Raw genomic sequence first — 15000 nt, forward strand, 5'->3', positions numbered from 1 at the left:
TGTATCTGTGTTCTGTGTATCTGTGTATCTGTGTATCTGTGTTCTGTGTTCTGTGTATCTGTGTATCTGTGTATCTGTGTATCTGTGTATCTGTGTTCTGTTCTGTGTATCTGTGTATCTGTGTATCTGTGTATCTGTGTATCTGTGTATCTGTGTATCTGTGTTCTGTGTATCTGTGTTCTGTTCTGTGTATCTGTGTATCTGTGTATCTGTGTATCTGTGTATCTGTGTTCTGTGTATCTGTGTTCTGTTCTGTGTATCTGTGTATCTGTGTATCTGTGTTCTGTGTATCTGTGTTCTGTGTATCTGTGTATCTGTGTTCTGTTCTGTGTATCTGTGTATCTGTGTATCTGTGTTCTGTGTATCTGTGTATCTGTGTATCTGTGTATCTGTGTATCTGTGTTCTGTGTATCTGTGTTCTGTTCTGTGTATCTGTGTATCTGTGTATCTGTGTTCTGTGTTCTGTGTATCTGTGTATCTGTGTTCTGTGTATCTGTGTATCTGTGTATCTGTGTATCTGTGTTCTGTGTTCTGTGTATCTGTGTTCTGTGTATCTGTGTATCTGTGTATCTGTGTATCTGTGTATCTGTGTATCTGTGTATCTGTGTTCTGTGTATCTGTGTTCTGTGTATCTGTGTATCTGTGTATCTGTGTTCTGTGTATCTGTGTTCTGTGTATCTGTGTTCTGTGTATCTGTGTATCTGTGTATCTGTGTATCTGTGTTCTGTGTATCTGTGTTCTGTGTATCTGTGTATCTGTGTTCTGTGTTCTGTGTTCTGTGTATCTGTGTATCTGTGTTCTGTGTATCTGTGTATCTGTGTTCTGTGTTCTGTGTATCTGTGTATCTGTGTATCTGTGTTCTGTGTATCTGTGTTCTGTGTATCTGTGTATCTGTGTTCTGTGTATCTGTGTTCTGTGTATCTGTGTTCTGTGTATCTGTGTTCTGTGTTCTGTGTTCTGTGTATCTGTGTTCTGTGTATCTGTGTATCTGTGTATCTGTGTTCTGTGTATCTGTGTATCTGTGTTCTGTGTATCTGTGTTCTGTGTATCTGTGTTCTGTGTTCTGTGTATCTGTGTTCTGTGTATCTGTGTATCTGTGTTCTGTGTATCTGTGTATCTGTGTTCTGTGTATCTGTGTTCTGTGTTCTGTGTTCTGTGTTCTGTGTATCTGTGTTCTGTGTTCTGTGTATCTGAGACTGTGTATCTGTGTTCTGTGTATCTGTGTTCTGTGTTCTGTGTATCTGTGTTCTGTGTTCTGTGTATCTGAGACTGTGTATCTGTGTTCTGTGTATCTGTGTTCTGTGTATCTGTGTATCTGTGTTCTGTTCTGTGTATCTGTGTATCTGTGTATCTGTGTTCTGTGTATCTGTGTATCTGTGTTCTGTGTATCTGTGTATCTGTGTTCTGTGTATCTGTGTTCTGTTCTGTGTATCTGTGTATCTGTGTTCTGTGTATCTGTGTTCTGTGTATCTGTGTATCTGTGTATCTGTGTTCTGTGTATCTGTGTATCTGTGTATCTGTGTTCTGTGTATCTGTGTTCTGTGTATCTGTGTTCTGTTCTGTGTATCTGTGTATCTGTGTATCTGTGTTCTGTTCTGTGTATCTGTGTTCTGTGTATCTGTGTTCTGTGTTCTGTGTATCTGTGTATCTGTGTATCTGTGTTCTGTGTATCTGTGTATCTGTGTATCTGTGTATCTGTGTATCTGTGTTCTGTGTATCTGTGTTCTGTTCTGTGTATCTGTGTATCTGTGTATCTGTGTTCTGTGTTCTGTGTTCTGTGTATCTGTGTTCTGTGTATCTGTGTTCTGTGTATCTGTGTATCTGTGTTCTGTTCTGTGTATCTGTGTATCTGTGTATCTGTGTTCTGTGTATCTGTGTATCTGTGTATCTGTGTATCTGTGTATCTGTGTTCTGTGTATCTGTGTTCTGTTCTGTGTATCTGTGTATCTGTGTTCTGTTCTGTGTATCTGTGTATCTGTGTTCTGTGTATCTGTGTATCTGTGTTCTGTGTATCTGTGTATCTGTGTATCTGTGTATCTGTGTTCTGTGTATCTGTGTATCTGTGTTCTGTGTATCTGTGTATCTGTGTATCTGTGTTCTGTGTATCTGTGTATCTGTGTTCTGTGTATCTGTGTATCTGTGTTCTGTGTATCTGTGTATCTGTGTTCTGTGTATCTGTGTATCTGTGTATCTGTGTATCTGTGTATCTGTGTATCTGTGTTCTGTGTATCTGTGTATCTGTGTTCTGTGTATCTGTGTATCTGTGTATCTGTGTATCTGTGTTCTGTGTATCTGTGTATCTGTGTATCTGTGTTCTGTGTATCTGTGTATCTGTGTATCTGTGTATCTGTGTTCTGTGTATCTGTGTATCTGTGTATCTGTGTTCTGTGTTCTGTGTTCTGTGTATCTGTGTATCTGTGTTCTGTGTATCTGTGTATCTGTGTATCTGTGTATCTGTGTTCTGTGTTCTGTGTATCTGTGTATCTGTGTTCTGTGTTCTGTGTATCTGTGTATCTGTGTATCTGTGTATCTGTGTATCTGTGTATCTGTGTATCTGTGTATCTGTGTTCTGTGTATCTGTGTATCTGTGTATCTGTGTTCTGTGTATCTGTGTATCTGTGTATCTGTGTATCTGTGTATCTGTGTATCTGTGTATCTGTGTTCTGTGTATCTGTGTATCTGTGTTCTGTGTATCTGTGTATCTGTGTTCTGTGTATCTGTGTATCTGTGTATCTGTGTTCTGTGTATCTGTGTATCTGTGTTCTGTGTTCTGTGTATCTGTGTATCTGTGTATCTGTGTTCTGTGTATCTGTGTATCTGTGTATCTGTGTTCTGTGTATCTGTGTATCTGTGTTCTGTGTATCTGTGTATCTGTGTATCTGTGTTCTGTGTATCTGTGTATCTGTGTTCTGTGTATCTGTGTATCTGTGTATCTGTGTATCTGTGTATCTGTGTTCTGTGTATCTGTGTATCTGTGTTCTGTGTATCTGTGTATCTGTGTTCTGTGTTCTGTGTATCTGTGTATCTGTGTATCTGTGTATCTGTGTATCTGTGTTCTGTGTATCTGTGTATCTGTGTATCTGTGTTCTGTGTATCTGTGTATCTGTGTATCTGTGTATCTGTGTTCTGTGTATCTGTGTATCTGTGTTCTGTGTATCTGTGTTCTGTGTATCTGTGTATCTGTGTATCTGTGTTCTGTGTATCTGTGTATCTGTGTTCTGTGTATCTGTGTTCTGTGTTCTGTGTATCTGTGTATCTGTGTATCTGTGTTCTGTGTATCTGTGTATCTGTGTTCTGTGTATCTGTGTATCTGTGTTCTGTGTATCTGTGTATCTGTGTTCTGTGTATCTGTGTTCTGTGTATCTGTGTATCTGTGTATCTGTGTTCTGTGTATCTGTGTTCTGTGTATCTGTGTATCTGTGTTCTGTGTATCTGTGTATCTGTGTTCTGTGTTCTGTGTATCTGTGTTCTGTGTATCTGTGTTCTGTGTATCTGTGTTCTGTGTATCTGTGTTCTGTGTTCTGTGTTCTGTGTATCTGTGTATCTGTGTTCTGTGTTCTGTGTATCTGTGTTCTGTGTTCTGTGTATCTGTGTTCTGTGTATCTGTGTATCTGTGTTCTGTGTTCTGTGTATCTGTGTTCTGTGTATCTGTGTATCTGTGTTCTGTGTTCTGTGTATCTGTGTTCTGTGTATCTGTGTATCTGTGTTCTGTGTTCTGTGTATCTGTGTATCTGTGTTCTGTGTATCTGTGTATCTGTGTATCTGTGTATCTGTGTTCTGTGTATCTGTGTATCTGTGTATCTGTGTTCTGTGTATCTGTGTTCTGTGTATCTGTGTTCTGTGTTCTGTGTATCTGTGTATCTGTGTTCTGTGTATCTGTGTATCTGTGTTCTGTGTATCTGTGTTCTGTGTATCTGTGTATCTGTGTATCTGTGTTCTGTGTATCTGTGTTCTGTGTATCTGTGTATCTGTGTTCTGTGTATCTGTGTATCTGTGTTCTGTGTATCTGTGTATCTGTGTTCTGTGTATCTGTGTATCTGTGTATCTGTGTTCTGTGTATCTGTGTATCTGTGTATCTGTGTTCTGTGTATCTGTGTATCTGTGTTCTGTGTATCTGTGTATCTGTGTATCTGTGTATCTGTGTTCTGTGTATCTGTGTATCTGTGTATCTGTGTATCTGTGTTCTGTGTATCTGTGTATCTGTGTTCTGTGTATCTGTGTATCTGTGTTCTGTGTATCTGTGTATCTGTGTTCTGTGTATCTGTGTTCTGTGTATCTGTGTATCTGTGTATCTGTGTTCTGTGTATCTGTGTATCTGTGTTCTGTGTATCTGTGTATCTGTGTTCTGTGTATCTGTGTATCTGTGTTCTGTGTATCTGTGTATCTGTGTTCTGTGTATCTGTGTATCTGTGTATCTGTGTATCTGTGTTCTGTGTATCTGTGTTCTGTGTATCTGTGTTCTGTGTATCTGTGTTCTGTGTATCTGTGTATCTGTGTATCTGTGTATCTGTGTTCTGTGTATCTGTGTATCTGTGTTCTGTGTATCTGTGTATCTGTGTTCTGTGTATCTGTGTATCTGTGTATCTGTGTATCTGTGTATCTGTGTATCTGTGTATCTGTGTTCTGTGTATCTGTGTTCTGTGTATCTGTGTATCTGTGTTCTGTGTATCTGTGTATCTGTGTATCTGTGTATCTGTGTTCTGTGTATCTGTGTTCTGTGTATCTGTGTATCTGTGTTCTGTGTATCTGTGTATCTGTGTATCTGTGTATCTGTGTTCTGTGTTCTGTGTTCTGTGTATCTGTGTATCTGTGTATCTGTGTTCTGTGTATCTGTGTTCTGTGTTCTGTGTATCTGTGTATCTGTGTTCTGTGTTCTGTGTATCTGTGTATCTGTGTATCTGTGTTCTGTGTTCTGTGTTCTGTGTATCTGTGTATCTGTGTTCTGTGTATCTGTGTATCTGTGTTCTGTGTATCTGTGTATCTGTGTTCTGTGTTCTGTGTATCTGTGTATCTGTGTTCTGTGTTCTGTGTATCTGTGTATCTGTGTTCTGTGTATCTGTGTATCTGTGTTCTGTGTATCTGTGTATCTGTGTATCTGTGTATCTGTGTATCTGTGTTCTGTGTATCTGTGTATCTGTGTATCTGTGTATCTGTGTATCTGTGTTCTGTGTATCTGTGTTCTGTGTATCTGTGTATCTGTGTTCTGTGTTCTGTGTTCTGTGTATCTGTGTATCTGTGTTCTGTGTATCTGTGTATCTGTGTTCTGTGTATCTGTGTATCTGTGTTCTGTGTATCTGTGTATCTGTGTTCTGTGTTCTGTGTATCTGTGTATCTGTGTATCTGTGTATCTGTGTATCTGTGTTCTGTGTTCTGTGTATCTGTGTATCTGTGTTCTGTGTTCTGTGTTCTGTGTATCTGTGTATCTGTGTTCTGTGTTCTGTGTATCTGTGTATCTGTGTATCTGTGTATCTGTGTTCTGTGTATCTGTGTATCTGTGTTCTGTGTATCTGTGTATCTGTGTTCTGTGTATCTGTGTATCTGTGTATCTGTGTATCTGTGTTCTGTGTATCTGTGTATCTGTGTTCTGTGTATCTGTGTTCTGTGTATCTGTGTATCTGTGTTCTGTGTATCTGTGTTCTGTGTATCTGTGTATCTGTGTTCTGTGTATCTGTGTATCTGTGTATCTGTGTATCTGTGTTCTGTGTATCTGTGTATCTGTGTTCTGTGTATCTGTGTTCTGTGTATCTGTGTATCTGTGTATCTGTGTATCTGTGTATCTGTGTTCTGTGTATCTGTGTATCTGTGTTCTGTGTATCTGTGTATCTGTGTTCTGTGTATCTGTGTATCTGTGTATCTGTGTATCTGTGTTCTGTGTATCTGTGTATCTGTGTTCTGTGTATCTGTGTATCTGTGTTCTGTGTATCTGTGTATCTGTGTATCTGTGTATCTGTGTTCTGTGTATCTGTGTATCTGTGTATCTGTGTTCTGTGTATCTGTGTATCTGTGTTCTGTGTATCTGTGTATCTGTGTATCTGTGTTCTGTGTATCTGTGTATCTGTGTATCTGTGTTCTGTGTATCTGTGTATCTGTGTATCTGTGTATCTGTGTATCTGTGTTCTGTGTTCTGTGTATCTGTGTTCTGTGTATCTGTGTTCTGTGTATCTGTGTTCTGTGTATCTGTGTTCTGTGTATCTGTGTATCTGTGTATCTGTGTTCTGTGTATCTGTGTATCTGTGTTCTGTGTATCTGTGTATCTGTGTATCTGTGTTCTGTGTATCTGTGTATCTGTGTTCTGTGTATCTGTGTATCTGTGTTCTGTGTATCTGTGTATCTGTGTATCTGTGTATCTGTGTATCTGTGTTCTGTGTATCTGTGTATCTGTGTTCTGTGTATCTGTGTTCTGTGTATCTGTGTTCTGTGTTCTGTGTATCTGTGTATCTGTGTATCTGTGTTCTGTGTATCTGTGTTCTGTGTATCTGTGTTCTGTGTATCTGTGTTCTGTGTATCTGTGTATCTGTGTATCTGTGTATCTGTGTTCTGTGTATCTGTGTATCTGTGTATCTGTGTATCTGTGTTCTGTGTATCTGTGTATCTGTGTATCTGTGTTCTGTGTATCTGTGTATCTGTGTATCTGTGTTCTGTGTATCTGTGTTCTGTGTTCTGTGTTCTGTGTATCTGTGTTCTGTGTTCTGTGTTCTGTGTATCTGTGTATCTGTGTTCTGTGTATCTGTGTATCTGTGTTCTGTGTTCTGTGTATCTGTGTTCTGTGTTCTGTGTATCTGTGTTCTGTGTATCTGTGTATCTGTGTTCTGTGTATCTGTGTATCTGTGTATCTGTGTTCTGTGTTCTGTGTTCTGTGTATCTGTGTTCTGTGTTCTCCGTCTGTATTTCACTAGAATATCACTGCGGTCTGAACGCTCAGACTTTTTTACAACAGAAACGGATGAAAGGCTGAAAAGAAGCAGAAGTGCTGAAACTTACACGTGTCTCTGATTCTCACACAGACTCCAGACAACATCCTGACGTGAGACACGTCACGTGACAACATTCAGTCCTCCGGAAAGGTGAAAAAATATATAAACTCCCTTCCACGTGTCTTTCGTCTTTTCTTCTCTTTCAGAAGGTCAGAGTGTGAAGCTAGCTGGTCTGCGGTGCTGCATGGCCTCCGACACACCTGCCATATTTCCTGGACTATAAGTCACACTCATGAGCTGATGGTGAGAACTGGGTGTATACAGTGCTGCATTGCCCCCTAGTGGCCATGATGCTGTAGCTCAGGGCTGTTAGAAATACCCGGAGGCTGCAGTGGAGGGCCGCGATGCTGTAGACTCTACAGAGCCGTCTACGAGGCATTTCACGAGTTGGAGTTTCACTGTGGTCATTTGGGTGTGTGATGTGACGGTCAGTGATCCACGTACATGAGCTGAATTTGGGAGTTTCACTGCAGGAGCCCCAGAGGTTCCAGTACGCTTTGATTTTGACCGGCTACAATAATGCTAATTTCCGCTACTGAAGGTTTTTAGCGTGACGTTAGAGCCGAGCTAACACTAGGTAGTGAACCTAAACCTTTAATCCTCCTTTAACTGCTGGAACGTCTCACCTAGCGTAAGTACACTATTACCGTGTGACCTACCGTAAGTCCGATCCAAAGCAGGCAAGAAAACACGACTTATAGTCCAGAAAATATGGGATATAAATGTGAGGAGTTAAACCGGAGCGTTTCAGGCCATGACAGTGTGCTGAACTCCAGACCTGGACCAGATACAGACAGATCTGGTGTAAATGGGACGTGGCCCACTTACCATCTCTGTGCTAGGAGCAGTGTTTATATGAGGAGCTTCATCGGTTCTTCACAGATGCAGGAGCAGGGGGTAGAGCTCTGAAGTCATGTGAGTTAGCCAGACATGAAGCAGAGTTCGAGCCAGTCCCAGTGTTTCCAGAGCGTGATGAGGAAGAGGGTGAAGGCCACGGAGGAGGCGATGCGAGCACGGGTCTTCATGAGCGGGGTGATGAAGTTGGCCACGGTGGAGACGAAGACGAGCAGCACCGCCATGAGAGCTAGCAGCACGCTAATGAGCTTTCCGAGCAGAGCGCGAGCGTTAGCGTTCTCCACACCCTCCAACTGCACCACCTGCTGCTGCTGCTGCTGCAACTCCAGCTTACTGACACGCGTCAGACATGACTCCACTGCCTCCTGAACACACACACACACACACACCAGCACAAACGTCAATATACAACCATGGTAAACATGGCTACAAGTGTGTGTGTTTGTGTGCTTGTGTGGGTTGGTGTGGGTGTGTGTGTGGGGAGACTCAGATTAAACAATGTATGTGTGTGTGTGTTTCAAGTCAAAGTCAAAGAAGCTTTATTGTCACTTCAACCATATATAGCTGATGCAGTACAGAGTGAAGTGAAACAACGTTCCTCCTGGACCAGAGGTGCTACACAGAACGTAAACAAAGTACAGGGTGACCCGGACAAACATAGAACTAAACTATTCCTACATAGGTGCATTCTTTACAAACTAAACATACAACATAAGTGCACAAGACAGATGACAAGACAAGACATACAGTATCTCACGAAAGTGAGTACACCCCTGACATTTTTGTAAATATTTTATTACATCTTTTCATGTGACAACACTGAAGAAATGCCCCTCTGCTCCAATGTACAGTAGTGAGTGTCCAGCCTGTATAACAGTGTAAATTTACTGTCCCCTCAAAATAACTCAACACACAGACATTAATCTCTAAACTGTTGGCAACAAAAGTGACTCCACCCCTAATGTGTAAATTGGGCCCAATTAGCCATTTACCCTCCCCAGTGTCATGTGACTCGTTAGTGTTACAAGGTCTCAGGTGTGAACGGGGAGCAGGTGTGTTAAATTTGGTGTTATCGCTCTCACACTCTCTCATACTGGTCACTGGAAGTTTAACATGGCACCTCATGGCAAAGAACTCTCTGAGGATCTGAAAAAAGATTTGTTGCTCTACATAAAGATGGCCTAGGCTATAAGAAGATTGCCAAGACCCTGAAACTGAGCTGCAGCACGGTGGGCAAGACCATACAGCGTTTTACAGGACAGGTTCTACTCAGAACAGGCCTCGCCATGGTCCACCAAAGAAGTTGAGTGCACGTGCTCAGCGTCATATCCGGAGGTCGTCTTTGGGAAATAGACGTATGAGTGCTGTCAGCATTGCTGCAGAGGTTGAAGGGGTGGGGGGTCAGCCGGTCAGAGGGGTGGGGGGTCAGCCGGTCAGTGCTCAGACCATACGCCACACGCTGCATCAAATTGGTCTGCATGGCTGTTGTCCCAGAAGGAAGCCTCTACTAAAGATGATGCACAAGAAAGCCCGCATACAGTTTGCTGAAGACAAGCAGACTAAGGACGTGGAATACTGGAACCATGTCCTGTGGGCCGATGAGACCAAGATAAATTTATTTGGTTCAGATGGTATCAAGCGTGTGCGGCAGCAACCAGGTGAGGACTACAAAGACAAGTGTGTCTTGCCTACAGTCAAGCATGGTGGTGGGAGTGTCATGGTCTGGGCCTGCATGAGTGCTGCCGGCACTGGGGAGCTACAGTTCACTGAGGGAACCATGAATGCTAACATGTACTGTGACATACTGAAGCAGAGCATGATCCCCTCCCTTCAGAGACTGGGCCGCAGGGCAGTATTCCAACATGATGACCCCAAACACACCTCCAAGACCACCACTGCCTTGGTGATGGACTGACCAAGCATGTCTCCAGACCTAAACCCTATTGAGCATCTGTGGGGCCTCCTCAAACGGAAGGTGGGGGAGCGCAAGATCTCTAACATCCACCAGCTCTGTAATGTCATCATGGAGGAGTGGAAGAGGACTCCAGTGGCAACCTGCGAAGCTCTGGTGAACTCCATGCCCAAGCAGGTTAAGGCAGTGCTGGAAAATAATGGTAGCCACACAAAATATTGACACTTTGGGCCCAATTTGGACATTTCCACTTAGGGGTGGAGTCACTTTTGTTGCCAACAGTTTAGACATTAATGGCTGTGTGTTGAGTTATTTTGAGGGGACAGTAAATTTACACTGTTATACAGGCTGGACACTCACTTTACATACTGTACATTGGAGCAGAGGGGCATTTCTTCAGTGTTGTCACATGAAAAGATATAATAAAATATTTACAAAAATGTCAGGGGTGTACTCACTTTTGTGAGATACTGTATAACACCGAGTCTTGTCCAAAAAAACAGAGTTAACAGTGGGTGCAAAGACGGATAGAAACAGATTAGGAAACTAAATATATCAGCAGAAGTAACAAAGTAATTTAAGTTAAAACAGATACATTTAGTTAAAGTGACCAAGTGAACAGTTATAAATATTTAAAAGTATTTATAAAATATTTAAAGTGTAAACAAGATCAATGTTTGTGTGTGTGTGTGTGTCTGTAGGATTCCTGTATGCAAATGAAGGCCACACAGCACTGGTTTATCAGGAGATGATGAAGATATGAACATAGGGCTTCTGTGCTGTTAAGTGTATTAAGTGTATTAAGTGTGTGTGTGATGAGAGAGAGGTGTGTGTGTGTGTCTGTGTGTGTGTGTGTATGTACCTGAATGTCTCGAGCTCTCTCATATGACTGGTAGGCCACCTTCTCCTCCATGCTAGCCAGCTCCTGTTTCAGGTTGCTCAGTTCATTTTGATGGAGTTCACTCAGGTCATTGAGCTGCTCCTCCAAACGCTCATACCTGCTCAGGTAAACACACACACACACACACACGCACACTCTCTCTCTAATATATATCACTATAGACATCTGTACTGCATATACCTCTACCCCATCACACACACACACAGACACACACCTGCATATACCTCTACCCTCTCACACACACACACACACACACACACACACACACCTGCATATACCTCTACCCTCTCACACACACACACACACACACACAGACACACACCTGCATATACCTCTACCCTCTCACACACACACACACACACACACAGACACACACCTGCATATACCTCTACCCTCTCACACACACACAGACACACACCTGCATATACCTCTACCCCCTCACACACACACACACACACACACAGACACACACCTGCATATACCTCTACCCCCTCACACACACACACACACACACACACACACCTGCATATACCTCTACCCCCTCACACACACACACACACACACACAGACACACACCTGCATATACCTCTACCCTCTCACACACACACACACACACACACACACACACACCTGCATATACCTCTACCCTCTCTCACACACACACACACACACACAGACACACACCTGCATATACCTCTACCCTCTCACACACACACACACACACACAGACACACACCTGCATATACCTCTACCCTCTCACACACACACAGACACACACCTGCATATACCTCTACCCCCTCACACACACACACACACACACACAGACACACACCTGCATATACCTCTACTCCATCACACACACACACACACACACACACACACCTGCATATACCTCTACCCCCTCACACACACACACACACACACACACACCTGCATATACCTCTACCCCCTCACACACACACACACACGCACACTCTCTCTCTCTAATATATATCACTATAGACATCTGTACTGCATATACCTCTACCCCATCACACACACAGACACACACCTGCATATACCTCTACCCCATCACACACACAGACACACACCTGCATATACCTCTACCCCATCACACACACACACACACACACAGACACACACCTGCATATACCTCTACCCCATCACACACACACACACACACACACAGACACACACCTGCATATACCTCTACCCCATCACACACACACACACACACACACACACACAGACACACACCTGCATATACCTCTACCCCATCACACACACACACACACACACACACACACACACACACACACAGACACACACCTGCATATACCTCTACCCCATCACACACACACACACACACACCTGCATATACCTCTACCCCATCACACACACACACACACACACAGACACACACCTGCATATACCTCTACCCCATCACACACACACACACACACACACAGACACACACCTGCATATACCTCTACCCCATCACACACACACACACACACACACAGACACACACCTGCATATACCTCTACCCCATCACACACACACACACACCTGCATATACCTCTACCCCATCACACACACACACACACACACACACACACACCTGCATATACCTCTACCCCATCACACACACACACACACACAGACACACACCTGCATATACCTCTACCCTCACACACACACACACACACAGACACACACCTGCATATACCTCTACCCCCTCACACACACACACACAGACACACACCTGCATATACCTCTACCCCCTCACACACACACACACACACACACACACACACCTGCATATACCTCTACCCCCTCACACACACACACACACACACACACACCTGCATATACCTCTACCCCCTCACACACACACACACACAGAGACACACACCTGCATATACCTCTACCCCCTCACACACACACACACACACCTGCATATACCTCTACCCCCTCACACACACACACACACACACACACACCTGCATATACCTCTACTCCATCACACACACACACACACACACACACCTGCATATACCTCTACCCCCTCACACACACACACACAGAGACACACACCTGCATATACCTCTACCCCCTCACACACACACACACACCTGCATATACCTCTACCCCCTCACACACACACACACACACACACACCTGCATATACCTCTACTCCATCACACACACACACACACACACCTGCATATACCTCTACTCCATCACACACACACACACACACCTGCATATACCTCTACCCCCTCACACACACACACACACACCTGCATATACCTCTACCCCATCACACACACACACACACAGACACACACCTGCATATACCTCTACCCTCACACACACACACACACACACAGACACACACCTGCATATACCTCTACCCCCTCACACACACACACACACACCTGCATATACCTCTACCCCATCACACACACACACACACCTGCATATACCTCTACCCCATCACACACACACACACACACACACACACAGACACACACCTGCATATACCTCTACCCCATCACACACACACAGACACACACCTGCATATACCTCTACCCCATCACACACACACACACACACACACACAGACACACACCTGCATATACCTCTACCCCATCACACACACACACACACACACCTGCATATACCTCTACCCCATCACACACACACACACACACACACACACAGACACACACCTGCATATACCTCTACCCCATCACACACACACACACACACACACAGACACACACCTGCATATACCTCTACCCTCACACACACACACACACACAGACACACACCTGCATATACCTCTACCCCCTCACACACACACACACACACACACAGAGACACACACCTGCATATACCTCTACCCCCTCACACACACACACACACACACACACACACCTGCATATACCTCTACTCCATCACACACACACACACACCTGCATATACCTCTACCCCCTCACACACACACACACAGAGACACACACCTGCATATACCTCTACCCCCTCACACACACACACACACACACACACACACCTGCATATACCTCTACCCCCTCACACACACACACACACACACACACACCTGCATATACCTCTACTCCATCACACACACACACACACACACCTGCATATACCTCTACCCCCTCACACACACACACACACAGAGACACACACCTGCATATATCTCTACCCCCTCACACACACACACACACACACCTGCATATACCTCTACCCCCTCACACACACACACACACACACACACACACACCTGCATATACCTCTACTCCATCACACACACACACACACACACACACACACCTGCATATACCTCTACCCCCTCACACACACACACACAGAGACACACACCTGCATATACCTCTACCCCCTCACACACACACACACACACACACACACCTGCATATACCTCTACCCCCTCACACACACACACACACACACACACACACCTGCATATACCTCTACTCCATCACACACACACACACACACACACCTGCATATACCTCTACCCCCTCACACACACACACACACAGAGACACACACCTGCATATACCTCTACCCCCTCACACACACACACACACACACCTGCATATACCTCTACCCCCTCACACACACACACACACACACCTGCATATACCTCTACTCCATCACACACACACACACACCTGCATATACCTCTACCCCCTCACACACACACACACAGAGACACACACCTGCATATACCTCTACCCCCTCACACACACACACACACACACACACCTGCATATACCTCTACCCCCTCACACACACACACACACACACACACACCTGCATATACCTCTACTCCATCACACACACAGAGACACACACCTGCATATACCTCTACCCCCTCACACACACACACACACACACACACACACACCTGCATATACCTCTACCCCCTCACACACACACACACACACACCTGCATATACCTCTACCCCCTCACACACACACACACAGACACACACCTGCATATACCTCTACCCCCTCACACACACACACACACACACACACACACACCTGCATATACCTCTACCCCCTCACACACACACACACACACACCTGCATATACCTCTACCCCCTCACACACACACACACAGACACACACCTGCATATACCTCTACCCCCTCACACACACACACACACACAGACACACACCTGCATATACCTCTACCCCCTCACACACACACACACACACACACACCTGCATATACCTCTACCCTATCACACACACACACACCTGCATATACCTCTACCCCATCACACACACACACACA

The 15000-nt window shown here is 44.4% G+C and overlaps 2 protein-coding genes across 2 annotated transcripts in view; one reads left to right on the forward strand and one right to left on the reverse strand.

Moving 5' to 3' along the window:
- The window catches only part of celsr2 (cadherin, EGF LAG seven-pass G-type receptor 2), a 94297-nt gene extending 87269 nt beyond the window's left edge, over nucleotides 1-7028 (forward strand). Inside the window, exons 31-32 of the mRNA XM_058374123.1 lie at nucleotides 6897-6908; nucleotides 7005-7028. Of these exons, the coding sequence (XP_058230106.1) occupies nucleotides 6897-6908; nucleotides 7005-7028 (36 nt within the window). The remainder of the gene's footprint in view (nucleotides 1-6896; nucleotides 6909-7004) is intronic.
- The window catches only part of tmcc2 (transmembrane and coiled-coil domain family 2), a 20619-nt gene continuing 12441 nt past the window's right edge, over nucleotides 6823-15000 (reverse strand). The window contains exons 5-6 of the mRNA XM_058374124.1: nucleotides 10604-10739; nucleotides 6823-8194 (exon numbers count right to left, since the gene is read on the reverse strand). Of these exons, the coding sequence (XP_058230107.1) occupies nucleotides 7895-8194; nucleotides 10604-10739 (436 nt within the window). The 3' untranslated portion in view covers nucleotides 6823-7894. The remainder of the gene's footprint in view (nucleotides 8195-10603; nucleotides 10740-15000) is intronic.

This window comes from Hemibagrus wyckioides, linkage group LG21 (genome assembly GCF_019097595.1).
Source record: "Hemibagrus wyckioides isolate EC202008001 linkage group LG21, SWU_Hwy_1.0, whole genome shotgun sequence".
Lineage (NCBI taxonomy): Eukaryota > Metazoa > Chordata > Actinopteri > Siluriformes > Bagridae > Hemibagrus > Hemibagrus wyckioides.